Consider the following 18,345-nt stretch of genomic DNA (forward strand, 5'->3'; position numbering starts at 1 on the left):
GTGCAAAGGACAAGCTGTTTTTAAATAAGTGGTTTTTCCAAATGATTTCATTCTACCTCTTTAAGAGTTTCCGCTTTCTTTTTTTTGCTGAAATATTCCTAAGAGTCTTAACTACCTCAGTGCCTTGTATTATTTTTAATTTTTATTAATTTTTTCTTTTTACAGCCACACCTGTGACATATGGAATTTCCCAGATCAGGGGTCAAATCAGAGCTGCAGCTGAGGCCTGCACCACAGCTGCGGCAACACTGGATCCAAGCCTTATCTGTGACCTACACCACAGCTTGGAGCAGTGCTTGTTCCTTAACCTACTGAGCCAGGATTGAACCCACATCCTCATAGAGACCACATTAGGTCTTTAACCCACTGAACCACAATCAGAACTCCCTCATTGCCTTTTAAAAGATGTCAAATCAAACACATATTCGTTGAATGCTCCCCATAGGCATAGCAGTATACTCGGGTCCTAGACAGAGAAGGGCAAGATATGATTTTTCCTTTTTTTTTTTTTTTTGGCTTTTTAGGGCTGTACATGTGGCATATGGAGGTTCCCAGGCTAGGGGTGGAATTGGAGCTGCAGCTGCCGGCCTACACGCACAGCCACAGCAATGCCAGATCCAAGCGTCATCTGCGACGTATACCACAGCTCATGGCAACACTGGATCCTTAACCCACTGAGCGAGGCCAGGGATCGAATCTGCAACTTCATGGTTCCTAGTTGGTTCATTTCTGTTGCACCACAACGGAAACTCCAAGATGTGAGTTCCTTTTTTCTTAAGGAAGCTATCATCTCGTTGGGGAGTCGGGATAAATATGTGAAAATTAAGATTTAAGACACAGAATAGAAGGTGTACTGCAAAATGTGACTTTTACCTTTTCTGAATGAGATGCATAGAAAATAATTACTATGCCAATCCGAAGCCTGGAGAGCACCTCAAACTGAAGTAGTGTTAGTAGAATCTTGACAGAGGACGTTCTGACATGGGCCTTAAAGAATGGATAGCATTTGGATAATGAAGGAGATTAGAGCGAGTGGAATCCCATGATAAAGAGAATGTGGAGGAAGGGCAGTGCTAGGCAGCTTAAAGCCGGGTTGTGGAGGACATGTAATAACAAGCTAAGGAGTTTGAATTTTGTCTTGCAGGAGAGCAGAGACCTGATCCAGACCTGTGACTTTAAATATTATCAGCAGCATGATGAACCCCAAATATATATCTTTAATCTTATCTTCCTTCTGGGCTCCAAATTTACATACCCAACTAGTGACTTCTTCGTTTGGAGATTTTATAGACATTTCCAACAACTCAGCTAAAAAAAAAGCCATTGACACCCCCCCCCCCACTCTGGGACACATCTTTTCTGTTCCTTTCCAGTTTTTGTTTGTTTTTGCTTAATGTTACCACTGTATATAACCAAAATCCTAGACATTGTTCTTGATTACTCTCTTTCTTTTTTTTTTTTTTTTTTTTTTCTTTTTATGCACCTGCAGCATATGGAAGTTCCCAGGCTAGGGGTCCAATCGGAGCTACAGCTGCCAGCCTACACCACAGCCACAGTAATGCCAGATCTGAGCCACATCTGTGACCTACACCACAGTTCATGGCAATGCCAGATCCTCAACCAAGGAGGCCAGGGATCAAACCCGAATCCTCATGGATACTAGTTGGGTTCGTTACCTCTGAGCCACGACGGAAACTCCTGATTAGTCTCTTTTCTTTCATACCCAACATACAGTTAATCAGCAAGTGCTCTCAGCTCTTTGTTGGGAAAGTATCCTGAACCTGACCATTTCTTATCAGATTCACTGCTCTCACCTTAGTCTAAGCCACTGTTCCTTTCAATTTTCTGCCTCTTATCTCCATGCTTCCACTCACTTTTGCTTTCATACAGTCTGTTCTCTACACAGTAGCAAATTGTATCATTTCCTTGCTTCTAGTGTCTTCCCACTACAGTTAGAATGAAATGCAAACTCCTTACAGAACTCCTTACAAAACTAATCAAGTCTTGTATTAGTCACGGTGGGTCAGGCTTGGCCATGCTAGACCCCAACATTAAGCTCAACACATTTGTACAAATAAACCCCAAAATGCATGCTGGCTCAAACACAATAGAAGTTTATTTCATACTCACAGAGCAGTGTGAGATAGTGTTCCTGGCCAGTGAGTAGCTCTCTTCCATCTTGTGGCTCTGCCATTCGCTATGGCCTAGTTCTTATCTCTTTCTTGCCGGCAGACAGGCAAAAGCATGGGTAGGGAAAACGCCCACACTTAAAATGCTTTAATGTTGAAATGGAACCCTCATTTTGGCTTTTATTTCACTAGACAGAATTCAGTCACAAGGTCCCACCTCACTTTGGGGAGACTGGGAGATGCAGACTAATCATATCCCAGGAAGAAGAGAAAACAGAATTTTTGTATAGAGTGGGCAGGCCCTACCTGCCTCTGTCTACACCTGACCTATCTCCTATTCTTCTCATCCTCCATGTTAGCCATATACTTTGGCTGTGATTATTTCAGGGGTTTTTTTGTTGTTTGTTTTTTTGAGCCTTTTTATTTAGTATTCCTTCTGATTGGAGTCCCTTTCCCCCTGAATCTGTATGGCTACCTCCCTTTAATCATTCAGTTCCCTATTACGGGAGACCTGAGACAGTCCATCTTACACCTACTTAAAGTTAGATACCACATTCCCTCAAATAATCCCTGTTCCATTACAATTGCATTACTCTGATTTGTTTTTCTCATAGTATGTTTCACTCTCTGAAATTTTTATCTTGCTGTTTGTCTGTTATGTGTATGTGTTGCTTGTCTACCTTCCCTTTCCTTGAAGGCAGGAACTTTGTCTTGTTTACCGCTGTGTCTACAGCACTGAAAACATTAGAATGTAGCATGTGTACAGTTAATGTTTATTGACCAAGTAGACTGACTGGCTGTGTCTAGGATATGGCCTTTCCTTCCCACCATGACTAGTTCTCAGTCTAATGGCTTGGCTCAGATTAGACCTCTGCAGTGACTCCTTTCTTTAAGAACTGATACTCACCCTCCTCCGTGACATTTAAAATTATTCCTCTGGTACAATAACATCCCTTTCTTAGTGTGCCTGTCCTTTTTTTTTTTTTTCCATTTTCTTTTTAGAGCCACATTTGCTGCATATGGATGTTCCCAGGCTAGAGGTCAAATCGGAGCTTACACCATAGCCACAGCAAGGCCAGATCCGAGCTGTACTTGCAACCTACACTATAGCTCATGGCAGGCCGGTCTACTGAACGTTACTTTGGGAAGGATTTATACTCATTTTGAATTATCCTAAAGGGCAGGGGCTAGATTGGGTCCCTTACCAGAACCTGCACATTGTGTGCTGTTGAATTTTTGTTGAGTTACTGGATGTTTGAGAGCCCTAAACGCTGCCCATGTCGGTAATGAAGCATTGCTTAATCCTAATTTCCCTCCCTTTAAGGGGCTGTCAAGTGCTCGATTTATACTTCAGTCTACTCTCATCTGAAATAATACTGCCTGCATCTGGGTGACTCACTCTGAGAAGGGTTTTCTGTAAATAGCTCCTACTTTAGGCATGCCGCTGGATCCTGGGAATCTTGACGTAGGTGCTCGCGCAGGATAAAGACCCTGCAAATATTTTGTTGATTTGATTTGACTTGCAGTGGTTTATATTAAAATCCAGTCTTGTATATCTTAATGAAACATAATCATATGTGTTTTATGATCGTTATTAGGCTCTCAGCTGTAATTTCTTATTATAACATATCTGTCAGTAGAAGACCTATTTGTTTCCACCCTGTAGTGTAGTGTTCCTCAAATGTCTGTATTAAAAATTGGGAATGAAAGGGAAGTCTAGGAGCTGAGGGAAAGGAGCACCTGGTTTCAGGAGCTTTTTTATAGCTATTTTAGATTCTGGGGGTGCTTTTCTCTGACATTTGAATCTGTGTTCCAGAGGGATGTGCTTACCATTTTCCAAGTAGGGATACTGTTTCTTTCTTGTAGCTTTTTCCAAAGGAGGAGGAAGATAAGCCACATTGCTAGAACAAATTGAATTTACATTATGCCAAGAGCAGTGTAATGCACTTTTTTTGAGTCTTAAGTTTTCACATTTGTCTTTACTGAAGTTATTAGCATACAAGGTAGAGACATGTAGGTCCAAGTCCTCTGTTTTTCTATTTAATGATTAAATGTTATGGTCATTGTATATCTGTAATCCCTTCAAGTGTTGAGGTGTATTGACTTACATTCATTTACCTTTGAAAAGATTTCCTGGAGCCTTAGTTTATACTCCTCTGCTCAGCTGTAGGAGAAGGAAAAAAAAAAAAAACTAGATTTAAAAAAAATTATGTGTAACCTTTTTTTTTCTTTTCCGCTTTTTAGGGCCTTATCTGCAGCATATGGAAGTTTCCAGGCTAGGGGTCAAATTGGAGCTACAGCACCAGCCTACATCACAACTCTGGATCTGAGTCGCATCTGTGACCTACACCACAGCTTTTGGCAACACTAGATCCTTAACCCACTGAGCAAGGTCAGGGATGGAACCCCCATCCTCATGGATACTAGTCAGGTTCATTTCCACTGCACCACAATGGGAACTCCCTAATCTCTTCATTTTTAACATATTATTGAGTCCTTTCTGTGTTCTGGGGGTGGGGGGTGGGGGTTGATATCTTTGCTGGAATGATAGATATGTTTGTTATTAAACAAATATTATGAGTGTATAGACTATTGCAGAAGAGAATTTTGTTTTTTGTTTTTTTTATTTTCCCACTGTACAGCAAGGGGGTCAGGTTATCTTTACATGTATACATTTTTCCCCCAGCCTTTCTTCTGTTGCAACATGAATATCTAGACAAAGTTCTCAATGCTATTCAGCAGGATCTCCTTGTAAATCTATTCTAAGTTGTGTCTGATAAGCCCAAACTCCCGATCCCTCCCACTCCCTCCCCCACCCATCAGGCATCACAAGTCTCTTCTCCAAGTCCATGATTTTCTTTTCTGAGGAGATGTTCATTTGTGCTGGATATTAGATTCCAGTTATAAGTGATATCATATGGTATTTGTCTTTGTCTTTCTGACTCATTTCACTATGAGATTCTCTAGCTCCATCCATGTTGCTGCAAATGGCATGATGTCATCCTTTTTTATGGCTGAGTAGTATTCCATTGTGTATATATACCACATCTTCCGAATCCAATCATCTGTCGATGGACATTTGGGTTGTTTCCATGGAATTTTGTTTTTAATAAATTCTTAGATGTGTGTTTCTGGGCATTTTAATTATATTTTAATGTTTTCATTGATTTCTGCTATATGTAAGTATAGCATCCTCATTTTTATTTAAATTTAACTTAAAGTGTAACTGTTACGTATTTTATAGTAGTGTTTATTTTATTGAGGTTCTTCAGAAAGTCAGGTTCCATGTAAATAATTTTTCTGTACATCTAGAACAATCCTTTTTAAGACCTAAGGCATTTATTTTGGCCATTTGAGAAAAATACCTGAAAAATACAGTTGACTTTATTTGCCATTGTTAAACAATACATATTGACTCTAATTTAGAATTCTTGTGACTATCAGTGCTCATTATTACAAGTACCAGTTATTGTACAATGAAGTGCTTAGGTCTCTGAAGTTTTGGGTTTTGTTTTTTTTTGTTTTTTGTTTTTTTTTGTCTTTTTGCCATTTTTTGGGCCGCTCCCGCGGCACATGGAGGTTCCCAGGCTAGGGGTGGAATCGGAGCTGTAGCTGCCGGCCTACGCCAGAGCCACAGCAACGCGGGACCCAAGCCGAGTCTGTAACCTACCCCACAGCTCACGGCAACGCCGGATCGTTAACCCACTGAGCAAGGGCAGGGACCGAACCCGCAACCTCATGGTTCCTAGTCAGATTCGTTAACCACTGCGCCACGACGGGAACTCCTGGGTTTGGTTTGTTTTTTTAATCTCTTTGTATGAAAGACTTTTGACTGCAGTGCTCTTCAAGTATTTATGTCTGCTTTTCACAAATTTCTTTTCTTCTTAGGCCCTGTTAGATTGCAGCTTATCATTTCATTTCAGTGTGTTGGCTTCTGAAGCCCATTTCTGAACTAACTGTTAATTGGTCTACTGTAGCTTAAAAATAACTCAGCCTATTTTAATTTTGCCTGTGATAAGAGGAGAAGGATTCTGAGGGAGGGCCTGAGTTACAGTCATGACATTTATACTTAGATGTCAAATAGAGCTTCCAAACTTAACATGTCCAAAATTAAACCTCTTATTTCCCCTCCCATCACCCCCAGCTCTGTTCCTGTGTAGTCTTTCTCATCTCAGTTGGTGCCACCATTCTCCCTCCATTGCTTAGACTCTACACTTGGAATTATCCTTGACTCAAGCTTTCACCCCCTATATCCAGTCTGCTAGGAAATCTCAAGTCTTCTTTCAGAATATATCCTTAATCTGAGTTTTCATTACTTCTTCCTGGTCCAGGCCACCTTCACCTCTGACCAGGATCAGTGCCGGAACCTCCTAACTGATCTTATTTGCACTCTTTTCTCCACTGCCGTCTCTTGTCATACAGCTGCCAGGGTGATCCTTTTAGAACATCAAATGTCATAGCTCCAAACCCTCTTTTTCATGAATGTCTTCCCTTTTTTATTCAAAGTAAAAGCCAGATGATCTATATAGCCTGTTACATGATCATCCCTACCTCCCCCCATGTTTCTGGCCTCATCACCCACTGTTGTTCCCTCCTGCCCACTCCTGCCACTCTGGCTGTCCCTCAGGTATGCCAGGCACACTGTCACTTTGGCCTTTCCTGGAGTGCTCATTCTCTCAGGGTGTCTGTTTGGCTTCTAACCCCCCCCCCCCCACCTCTTTCAGGTCTGAGCTCAGGCAAGGCCTATTCAGACCATCCTAGTTTAAACCATACTTCTCATTCCTCTTACCCTGCTCTTTTTTCCTATTTTTATTATCTAACATTATAGCTTATGTTTATTTAATCTGTTTCCCCTGTTAGAATGTAAACTCCATGAAGGCAAGGAATGTTTAACATTTTGTCCAGTGATGTATTCTCAGTGTCTAAAAGTGCCTGGTATATTGTGAGTGCTTAATAAGAAATATTTGCTGGAGTTCCCATGGTGACTCAGTGGTTAACAAATCCAACTAGGAACCCTGAGGTTTTGGGTTCAATCCCTGGCTCTTGCTCAGTGGGTCAAGGATCCGGCGTTGCCGTGAGCTGTGGTGTAGGTCGCAGACGCAGCTCGGATCCCCTGTTTCTGTGGCTCTGGCATAGGCTGGCGGCTACAGCTCCAATTGGACCCCTAGCCTATGAACCTCCATATGCCTCGGGAGCGGCCCAAGAAATGGCAAAAAAAAAAAAAAAATGTATTTGCTGATTGAGGAGTTCCTGTTGTGGCTCAGCGGTAGTGAACCCAACTAGTATCCATGAGGATGCAGGTTTGATCCTTGTCCTCACTCAGTGGGTTAAGACTCCAGCATTGCCATGAGCTATGGCTACAGGTGTGGCTTGGATCTCAGGTTGCTGTGGCTGTGGTGTAGGCCAGCAGCTGCAGCTCCAATTTGACCTCCTCGCCTGGTAACTTCCATATGCCACAGGGACAGCCCTAAAAAGCCAAAAAAAAAAAACAAAAACAAAAACAAATTTGCTGAATGAATGGATAAATCATTATCTGTAGACTTTATAAATTTGTTCATTACTGATTAGGAGCCTTTTTCTCTGACTTATTGTTTTTGTTCTGAATGTTTGAGTTTGATAAATGGCATTAATATATAAGGGGATCCTATATCTAAGCTTCCATGTATGATATGTAAAAAGTATAACTTCACAGTACAAATTTTTAAAGAAAACTTGCAGTTTAATTCCTTTTAATGCTTTTAGTATTTTAAGTATAAGGCCTATCATTTTAAATATCTAACCTATTATTTCTCTAAATTGGAAGTTTTAATATGTTTGTCAGTATTTTTGTTAAAAAGCAAAATATTCCTAATTTGACTTATTTTTTTATTTTACCTATAGACACACTCTGTGCAGTTCTAGAAAGAGACACTCTTAGTATCAGAGAAAGTCGACTTTTTGGAGCTGTTGTGCGATGGGCAGAAGCAGAGTGTCAAAGACAACAATTGCCTGTGACTTTTGGAAATAAACAGAAAGTTCTAGGGAAAGCACTGTCATTGATCCGGTTCCCACTGATGACCATTGAGGAGTTTGCAGCTGGTAAGGCATAATCCGTCCAAAATCTATTCTAAACTATTTTAATGAGTGGTCTGTCTTCCTGTGAGAGGGGGAGAAGCATTTGTGAATATAATTTCATTAGGTTCTCCTAATAGCCCTTCAAGATAATAATATATGTATTATAATATATATTTCAAATTATATATACTTTATATCTTTTAAAATACTTTATATATTATAAATATATAAAAATTAGAAGTTCCTTTGTATGTTTGGTAGAATTCACCTGTGAAGCTGTCTGGTCCTGGACTTTTGTTTGTAGGGAGTGTTTTTATTACATAATCAGTTTCATTTCTAGTGTTCAGTCTGTTCAAATGATCTACTTCTTGATTCAGTTTTGGTGGGCTGTATGATTCTAGAAAGTTGTCCATTTCTTCTAGGTTGTCAAATTTGTTGGTGTATAATTGTTCATAGTATTCTTTTATGGGTTTTTTTTGTATTTCTGCAGTATCAGTTGAGATTTCTCCTTTTTCATTTCTTATTTTATTTATTTGGGTTTTCTCTCTTCTTGGTGAGTCTGGCCAGAGTTTTATCAATTTTGTTTGCCCTTTCATATTGATTTTTTTCTATTTTTTTTAATCTCTGATAATTGGCGATCCTAATTTTAATGAATTATCTATCTTTTCCCTTTACAGCGAAGGCTTTTTATGTCTTTAAGAAATTTTGGCCTCAGTGTTATGAAGATATTCTCTTAGATTTTCATCTAGAAATCTTATTAACTTTTCAGTTTGTAATCCAGTTGGATTTTTGCCTTTTGTGTTGTTTTTCCACACATGTGTATGGTGTGAGGTAGAGGTTCATTTTTTTCCCATTTAGCTGTATATTAAAAATTGTCTTTGCCCCCACACCCTCCAGTGCTGATGATTTAATTGTGAATCAGGTGACTGAATAAGAATGAATCTGTTTTTGGAATATTTATTTTTTGTCCCTGTACCAATTGTGTGTTTTTCGTTTCTATAATTTTATACTGTGTCTTGAGATCTTGTAGTGAAAGTCCTCTAGCTTTGTTGTTCTTCTGAATTATCTTGGCTATTCTTGGTCTTTTGTATTTTCATATAAATAAATGTCTTCATCAGCTTGTCAGTTTCCACCAAAAAAAAATTTCATGGGATTCTGATTGGAGTTGCATTGATCCATAGATTGATGTGGAGATAACTGACATTTTTATAATATTGAGTCTTCCAATCCATGATTTAAGTCTTTTAAAATCCATGATTTAAGTCTTTTAAAATTTCTCTTAGTAATATTTTGAGTTTTCTGGTAGAGGTCTTATATTTTTTGAGAGGCTTATTCTGTTTGTATTTTATTTTTAAAATGTTATTGCAAATGATTTTTTTTTTAATTTCCGTGTCCTAATTGATTGTTTGCCAGTATCTAGAAATACAGTTGATTTTCCTGTGTTTCTTGCTAAATTCACAAATTGTAGTAATTTATTTTGTAGGTCATTATGCTTAGCCTACATGTTCAGTCGTGCTCTCTGAAAACAATAATAATTCTATTTCTTTCTAATCCTTAGACATTTCTTTTTCTTGCCTTATTGTATGCCTTAGGACCTCTAGCGTATTAGTGAATGGAAGTACTGACAGTGAACATCTTTGTTTTCTTCTAGTCTTAGGCAGAAAGTTTTCAGTATTTCCCCACTGAGTATGCTTGCTATAAATTTTTTGTAGATTCCCTTTAATGGATTAAGCACGCTTCCTTCTGTTAGTAGTCTGCTAAGAGTTTTATCGTGAATTTTATCAAATGTTTCTCTTCTTCAGAGTTATTGATATACTTTTCCCATTTATTCTCTTAATATAGTGACTGATTTTCCAAATTAAGCCTATTTTGAAATCCTTATGTAAACCAGACTTGGTTGTCATGCATTATCCTTTTTATATATTACTAGGTCCAGTTTGCTAAATTAAAAAAAAAAAATTAGGACTACTTCATGAAAGAAATTAGTCCATAATTTTCCTTTCTTCTAATGAAATTGTCAGATTTTGATTATCAAGTTTATGCTGGTCTAATACAAAAGTTAAGAATATTTCTTTTTTCCATTTTGAAGAGTTTCTGAAAAATTGGTGCTATTTTTCCTTAAATGTTTAGGGGAATTCATCAGTGAAGCTACTCTAGATCTAGCATTTTCTTTGTGGAAGATTTTAATTAGAGATTCAATTTCTTGAGTAGAGTAGGACTTTTCAGATTTTGTTTCTTTTTGTAACAGTTTCATCTAGACTTTTATTTGTTAACGTGAATTTCATAATATCCTTTTACTGTCTCGGTGTTTGTGAATTATGTCCCCTGTCTCTAAATTATGTCCCCTTTTCATTTCTGACATGGTATATTGTGTTTTCAGTCAGCTTCACCTAGAAGTTTATCCATTTTATTAATTTTTTCCAAGAAATAACTTCTTGCTTTATTGATTTTTCTCAATTGTGCATATGTTTTCCACTTCATTGATATCTGCTTTTTTCTTTTTTCTTTTCTTTTTTTTTGCTTTTTAGGGCCATAACTGCGGTATATGGAAGCTCCCTGTCTAATTGGAGCTACAGCTCCTGGCCTACACCACAGCCACAGCAACACCAGACCCAAGCCACATCTGTGACCTACACCACAGCTTATTGCAACGCTGGATCCTTAACCCATTGAGCAAGGCCAGGGATCGAACCCACATCCTCATGGATGCTAGTCGGGTTTACTAACCACTGAGCCACGATGGGAGCTCCCTCTTTTTTTTTTTAAATGGCTACTCCTGGGGCATATGGAGTTCCCAGGCCGGGGACTGAATCTGAGCCGCATCTGTGGCAATGCCAGAACCTTTAACCCTTTAACCCAGTGCACACACTGTCCTCACGGATGCTAGTCAGATTTGTTTCCACTGAGCCAGGACAGAAACTCCCACAGTCAGATTCTTTTTTTTTATTTTCCCACTGTACAGCAAGGGGGTCAGGTTATCCTTACATGTATACATTACAATTACACTTTTTCCCCCACCCTTTCTTCTGTTGCAACATGAGTATCTAGACAAAGTTCTCAATGCTATTCAGCAGGATCTCCTTGTAAATCTATTCTAAGTTGTGTCTGATAAGCCCAAGCTCCCGATCCCTCCCACTCCCTCCCCCTCCCATTAGGCAGCCACAAGTCTCTTCTCCAAGTCCATGATTTTCTTTTCTAAGGAGATGTTCATTTGTGCTGGATATTAGATTCCAGTTATAAGTGATATCATATGGTATTTGTCTTTGTCTTTCTGACTCATTTCACTCAGTATGAGATTCTCTAGCTCCATCCATGTTGCTGCAAATGGCATGATGTCATCCTTTTTTATGGCTGAGTAGTATTCCATTGTGTATATATACCACATCTTCCGAATCCAATCATCTGTCGATGGACATTTAGGTTGTTTCCATGTCCTGGCTATTGTGAATAGTGCTGCAATGAACATGCAGGTGCATGTGTCTCTTTTAAGTAGAGTTTTGTCCGGATAGATGCCCAAGAGTGGGATTGCAGGGTCATATGGAAGTTCTATAGATTTCTAAGGTATCTGCAAACTGTTCTCCATAGTGGCTGTACCAGTTTACATTCCCACCAACAGTGTAGGAGGGTTCCCTTTTCTCCACACCCCCTCCAGCACTTGTTATTTATTAATGATGGCCATTCTACCACAGTCAGATTCTTAATCCGCTGCACCACAGCGGGAACTCCTCGTAGTTTTTTTTTTTTTTTTTTTGGTTGTGCATGGCTTTAGAATTGACAAATACCTCAAGGAGAAGTTATGCACAAAATGTTGGTCTTGTTTCTCTATTAAGTATTCTTTTTCGGATCATTGGCTGACTGCCTTGCTAGCTTTGAATTCCAGTTTTTGTCTTTTCAATCAAGTGAGGACTACTCCATTTTCTAGGTTGCCAATTTCTGTTTGGCATTTATGCCCTATGAAGCAAATTATCAAACATCCAAGGAGAAAAGGGGTGACAAATATAGGTGTTCGTCTGAATACATTTCCATTCTCAAGCACTGACTGCCTCACTTGTTCTCTGTTAACCTGAAAGAGCTGTTTTATGTATGATTTCATCTGTTTTTTTCTAACATAGGCTGTTCCGTCCTACATCTTATTATTTTTATGTAGTCAAATAACGTTTCTTCTCTTGCTCTTATGTATGTTCTTTTCTGTTATGCATATTATCTCTGTTTGGAGTTTTTCAAAAATGTTTTTAGAGAGAATTCCTTTTATGCTCTTTATTTTGCTGTTGAATGTGTTTGCTTTTTTTTTCCTGTCTAGAGTTTAGGAAATAATAAATTTTATATTTACTTTTTTCCCCTTCAATTTTCTTAACTCTCCATTTCATAATAAAACAATATTTATTGACCTTCCCTATTTAAGACAAGAATATTAGCATGCTATTTCATCTTTTCAACCTTTCCAGACCGTGTCATGGTAACTGATTATACACCCACACAGCATATTACAATAATTCAACTATGTTAGAATTAATTCTAGGTTGTATTGGTTTTAGTGCTCATCATCACCAGTTCTTTCATGACACACCTCTTGAATCCTTTATTTTGATTCACTCCTTTGTTGTTAACTGGAGAGTATAGTTTGATTACTTTCTTTAGGTAGGTGTATGGTACATATCTAAGAGTGGTTTCCATGATCTGCAGACTTATTTTTCCAACTAAGAAAATTTTATTGTACAGAGGTACCTTAGAGATACCCCTAAGGTTGAGTACCAGACCACCACAATAAAGCAGTGAGTCAAATTTTTTTTGTTTCCCAGTGCATATCAAAGTCATATGAGTTTGTACTCTAGGCTATTCAGTGTACAAGTATTATGTCTTAAAAAACCCTCAAAGTGCACACCTTAATTAAAAAATACTTTATTGCTAAAAAATGCTAGCAATCATCTGAACCTTGATTGGGTTGTAATCTTTTTGCTGGTGGAGAGCCCTGCCTCACTGCTGACTGATCAGGGTGATGGTTGCTGAAGGCTGGGCTGGCTGTGGCAGTTTCTTAAAATAAGACAACAGTGAAGTTTACCATGTTGATGGACTCTTTCACGAACAGTTTCGGTGTAGCAGACGGTGCCGTTTGATAGCATACCCACAGTAGAATTTCTTTCAGTATTGGACTTGGTCCTCTCACACCCTGCTGCTGCTTTATCAACTGAGTTTATGTAGCTCTAAATCCTGTGTTTTAATTTCAACAGTTTTCACAGCATCTTCACCGGAAGTAGATTCTGTCTCAAGAAACCACTCTTTGCTCATCTGTAGAAACAGCTCATCCATTTAAGTTTTATCATGAGATTGCTATCATATCTTCAGGCTCCACTTCTAATTCTAGTTCTCTCACTGTTTCCATCACATCTGCAGTTCCTGCCTTCACTGAAGAGTTGAACCCCTCCAAGTCATCCTCGAGGGTTGGAATCCACCCCCTCCAAACTCCTGTTAATATTGATGTTTTGACCTCTTCCTTAAGAACATCACAAATGTGCTTAATGGCATAAGAATCCTTTCCAGGTTTTCAGTTTACTTTGTCCAGATCCATCAGAGGAATCTCTCTCTATGGCAGCTATAGCCTTACAAAATGTATTTCTTAAATAATAAGACTTGAAAGTTCTAAATTAACCTTCGATCCCTGGGTTACAGGGTGGATGTTGTGTTAACAGGCATGAAAACAACATTAATCCTTTTTTTTTTTTTTTTGTCTTTTTAGGGCCACATCCTCAACATATTGGAAGTTCCCAGGCTAGGGGTTGAATTAGAGCTGCAGCTGCTGGCCTAAGCCACAGCCACAGAAACTCCAGATCTGAGCCATGACTGCGACCTACACCATAGCTCATAACAATGCCAGATCCTTAACTCACTGTGTGAGGCCAGGGCTCGGATGTGCATCTTCATGGATACTAAGTCGAGTTCATTACCTTCGAGCCACAGTGGGAACTCCAAAAGCAAATTAATCGTGTACATCTTTATCAGAGCTCTTGGGGCACCAGGAACATTGTTAAGGAACAGTGCTATTTTGAAAGGAATCTTTTTTTTTCTAAGCAGTAGTTCTCAACAGTGGGCTTAAAATATTTAGTAACCATATTGTCAACAGATGTGCTGTCATCCAGGCTTTGTTGTTCTCGTTATAGAGCATTGGTAGAGTAGGTTTAGCTTAATTCTTCAGGGCCCTAGGATTTTCAGAATGGTAAAATTTAACTTCAGGGCCCTAGGATTTTCAGAATGGTAAATGAGCATTGGCTTCAACTTAAAGCCACCAGTTGCATTAGCCCCTAACAAGTGTGTCAGCCTCCTTTTGAATCTTTGACACCAGGCATTGACTTCTCTCTAGTTATCAGAGTCCTAGATGGTATTGTCTTCTAATATAAGGCTGTTTTGTCTACACTGAAAATCTGTTTTTTACCAAAAACCAGCCACCATCACTGAGTATCTTGGCTGGATGTTCCAGATAACTTGCTGCAGCTCGTACAGCAGCACTTGCTGCTTTACTTCGCACGTTTCTGTGTGGAGAGAGCTGCTTTCCTTAAACCTCCTGACCCTTTGATCACTTCACACTTTTATTCTGCAGCTTCTTCACTTCTCTCTCTTCCTTTATGGAGTTGAAGAGAGTTAGGGCCTTGCTCTGGATTAAGCTTTGGTTTAAGAGAATGTTGTGGGTGGTCCAGAATACTCAAGCTTTCTCCATTTCAGCAATAAAGCTGTTTTACTTATCATCCATGCATTCACTGAAGTAATTTAATTTCCTTCAATAACTTTTTCTTTGCATTCACAATTTGTCTAACTTCTTGGTGCTAGAAGCCTACTTTAGCCTCTCTTGGTTTTTGATAGGCCTTCCCCTCTAAGCCTAATCATTTCTAACTTTTGATTTAAAACGAGAGATAAAAGACTTTCACTTGAAGACTTGGAGGCCTTTAAAGGGCTATTAATTAGCCTAACTTCTATATTATTGTGTCTCAGGGAACAGGGAGGCTGAGGAGAGGAAGAGAGAGGGGGGAATGGTAGTAGGTCGAGCAGACAAAACATAAACAATATTTATCAATTAAGTTTGCTGTCTTATATGGCACAGTTTGTGGGGCCCATAACAACTGCAATAGTAACATCAAAGATCAAAGATCACCACAACAAATATAATAATAAAAAGTTTGGGGGTTGTGGCTCAACAGGTTAAGAACCTGACGTAAGGAGTTCCCATCGTGGCGCGGCAGAGATGAATCCGACTAGGAACCATGAGGTTGTGGGTTCGATCCCTGGCCTCACTTAGTGGGTTAAGGACCTGGTGTTGCCATGAGCTGTGGTGTAGGTCACAGACACAGCTCAGATCTGATGTTGCTGAGGCTCTGGCATAGGCTGGCAGCTATAGCTCTGATTAGACCCCTAGCCTGGGAACCTCCATATGCCGCAGGTATGGCCCTAAAAAGACAAAAGACAAAAAACAAAAAAAACCTGACATAGTGTCTGTGAGGATGCAGGTTAGATCCCTGGCCTTGCTTAGTGAGTTGAGGATTGGGCATTGATGCAAGCTGCAGCATAGGTTGCAGATGTGACCCAAATCCAGCATGGCTGTGGCCAGCAGCTGCAGTTCTAATTCGACCCCTAGCCCGGTAACTTCCATATGCTGCAGGTGTGGCTGTGAAAAGAGAAAAAAAGTTTTTTTTAAAGAAGAAGTTTAAAATATTGCTAGAATTCCCAAAATGGGACACAGAGACAAAGTAAGCAAATGCTTTTGGAGAAATAGCAACAGACTTGCTTGACAGAGTTGCCACAAACCTTCCAATTTGTTTAAAAATGTAGTATCTGTGAGGCATAATAAAGCAAGGTATACCTGTAGTCTTAAATTATTGCATTATAAAGCAAGGTATACCTGTAGTCCTAAATTATTGCATCATCCTATTTCTTGCTGTTAGTTCTTCAGGAATACTAGTTACCTATATGTTGGTCTCTGTTTTTTTTTTTTTTTTAATCCGTTTAATCACCTTAAAATTTTAATTATTTTGTCTTCTTGTCATTCTGAGAAAGTTATGAGTTTTTATCTCTGTCTTTTGATCTTATGCACTTCCAGTTCTGTTCTTTCTTTGCTAAAATGCATGGTTTTAAGTTTGTAATTTTATTTTTTTTCCTCTTTACAATCTTTCCTTCTCTAGAGATTGCAAATGAACTATGAGGCCAGGCCTGGCAGATCAGTAGATTTTGTGTGTCGCATTTAAATGTTTTTTACTTTAAAAATGAGGGCATTTTACATTAAATCTGATTTATGGCTTCCTAAATCAAATTTCTAGAGTTCTGCAGTCTTTTTTTAGATCATTTTTATTAGCCTTGGATGGGATCTCCTGTCATCTTTTATGAGGAGCAGTATTTATTCCTGGATAAATGTAAGCTGTCTGGAATTTTCTCTTCCCAGAAACAGTGAATGAGAAAACTGTAACATAGGATATACTGCTTCCACAGCTCTTCCAATATTAGCTCCTGCCCTCTGCTGATTTCTAAATCCCTCAGTGGAAGCACTGTACCATCTATTTCTACCTCTAAATATTCCATCGTTTGATTATAGCCTCAGACAGATGGGGGTGGAGAGGTAACGATAACTCTAGCTTCCACTGTGAACATTTCTCCACCTCTTCTCTTTTTGGTAAACAGAATATTCAGAGAAGGTGAGTAGATAGAAAGATTTAGAGATCTGGAGTTCCTGTTGTGGCGCAGTGGTTAATGAATCCAACTAGGAACCATGAGGTTGGGGGTTCGATCCCTGGCCTCGCTCAGTGGGTTAACAGTCCAGCGTTGCGGTGAGCTGTGGGGTAGGCTGGTGGCTGCAGCTCCGATTGGACCCCTAGCCTGGGAACCTCCATATGCCGCGGGAGCTGCTCTAAAAAGGCAAAAAGACAAAAAAAAAAAGAAAGAAAGAAAAAGAAAAGATTTAGAGATCTTTCTGTGATCTCAGGGATTCATCTAAGCTTTGATTTATTAATGATTTTAACACTTACATATTAGGTTAACCTCAGATGAATTTGGTGAAACTTTTAAATAGATGCTAAAATTATGTATGTTCGAGTTTTCATCGTAGCGCTGAGGAAATGAATCTGACTAGAAACCATGAGGTTGTGGGTTCGATCCCTGGCCCTATTCAGTGGGTCAGGGATCCGGCGGCGTTGCCATGAGCTGTGATGTAGGTCTCAGACATGGCTCGGATCCTGCGTTGCTGTGGCTTTGGCATAGGCCGGCAGCTGTAACTTCAGTTCAGCCCCTAGCCTGGGAGCTTCCATATGCTGTGGGTGTGTCCCCAAAAAGTAAAATAAAACAAGGTAAAATTTCTCTACCTCATTATTACTTTACACTTTCCAGATTTGAGTTCATATTATTATGTGGAATAAAAAAGTTAGGAGTTGCAATGAAGTAGCTTTAATTGAGGTTTATATTTTTATTTGTACAGGTCCTGCTCAGTCTGGAATTCTGTCAGATCGTGAAGTAGTAAATCTCTTCCTTCATTTTACTGTCAACCCTAAGCCCCGAGTTGAATACATTGATCGACCAAGATGCTGCCTCAGAGGAAAGGAATGCTGCATCAATAGATTCCAGCAAGTAGAGAGCCGCTGGGGTTACAGTGGAACAAGCGATCGAATCAGGTATCTGTCTTATTATAGACTTGGGGTGCGGTGGGCTAGTAGTTAGCATTTGGCTTTTATGCTCATACTGTGGGAGAAAATTAGCCACATTTTATTTTATACTTTGTTTAATATGTTTCTAACTTAGGACAGTAGTCAGGGAGTCAGTGAGGCTTATTTGTCTCCCCACTGAATTATGAGTGAGGGGATCTCTTAGGAGACATTAGAAAGGATCGAATTGGGCCTCCTTGTACATGAGTTTTGTTTGGATTGCCACTGTTGGTGAGCTGAAGTCTAGACCTTGATTGATCAAAGACTGTTTTTACAGTCTTAGAGCTATAATTTAAGACATTTAATCTTGCTCTGTTTAGTGTGAGTTTTTTCTTTGTACAGACACTGCATGGAAAATATCTTACTATACGTTTGTAACAACTTTGAATGGAAAAAATTTAAATCTTACAAGATGCATGCATATAATCCTGGTGGAAATGATATTTCCCCTACTGTGTTTCCTTAGGTTAAATATTGAAATAGAATAAGTA

The 18,345-nt window shown here is 39.1% G+C and overlaps 1 protein-coding gene across 1 annotated transcript in view; it reads left to right on the forward strand.

The window, feature by feature from the left end:
* Positions 1–18,345, forward strand: part of BTBD1 (BTB domain containing 1) — a 48,441-nt gene that overhangs the window by 17,643 nt on the left and 12,453 nt on the right. Inside the window, exons 4-5 of the mRNA XM_001929165.5 lie at positions 8,010–8,207; positions 17,632–17,824. Coding sequence (XP_001929200.1) covers positions 8,010–8,207; positions 17,632–17,824 — 391 coding nt within the window. The remainder of the gene's footprint in view (positions 1–8,009; positions 8,208–17,631; positions 17,825–18,345) is intronic.

Source organism: Sus scrofa, chromosome 7 (genome assembly GCF_000003025.6).
Source record: "Sus scrofa isolate TJ Tabasco breed Duroc chromosome 7, Sscrofa11.1, whole genome shotgun sequence".
NCBI classification, from domain to species: Eukaryota; Metazoa; Chordata; class Mammalia; order Artiodactyla; family Suidae; genus Sus; species Sus scrofa.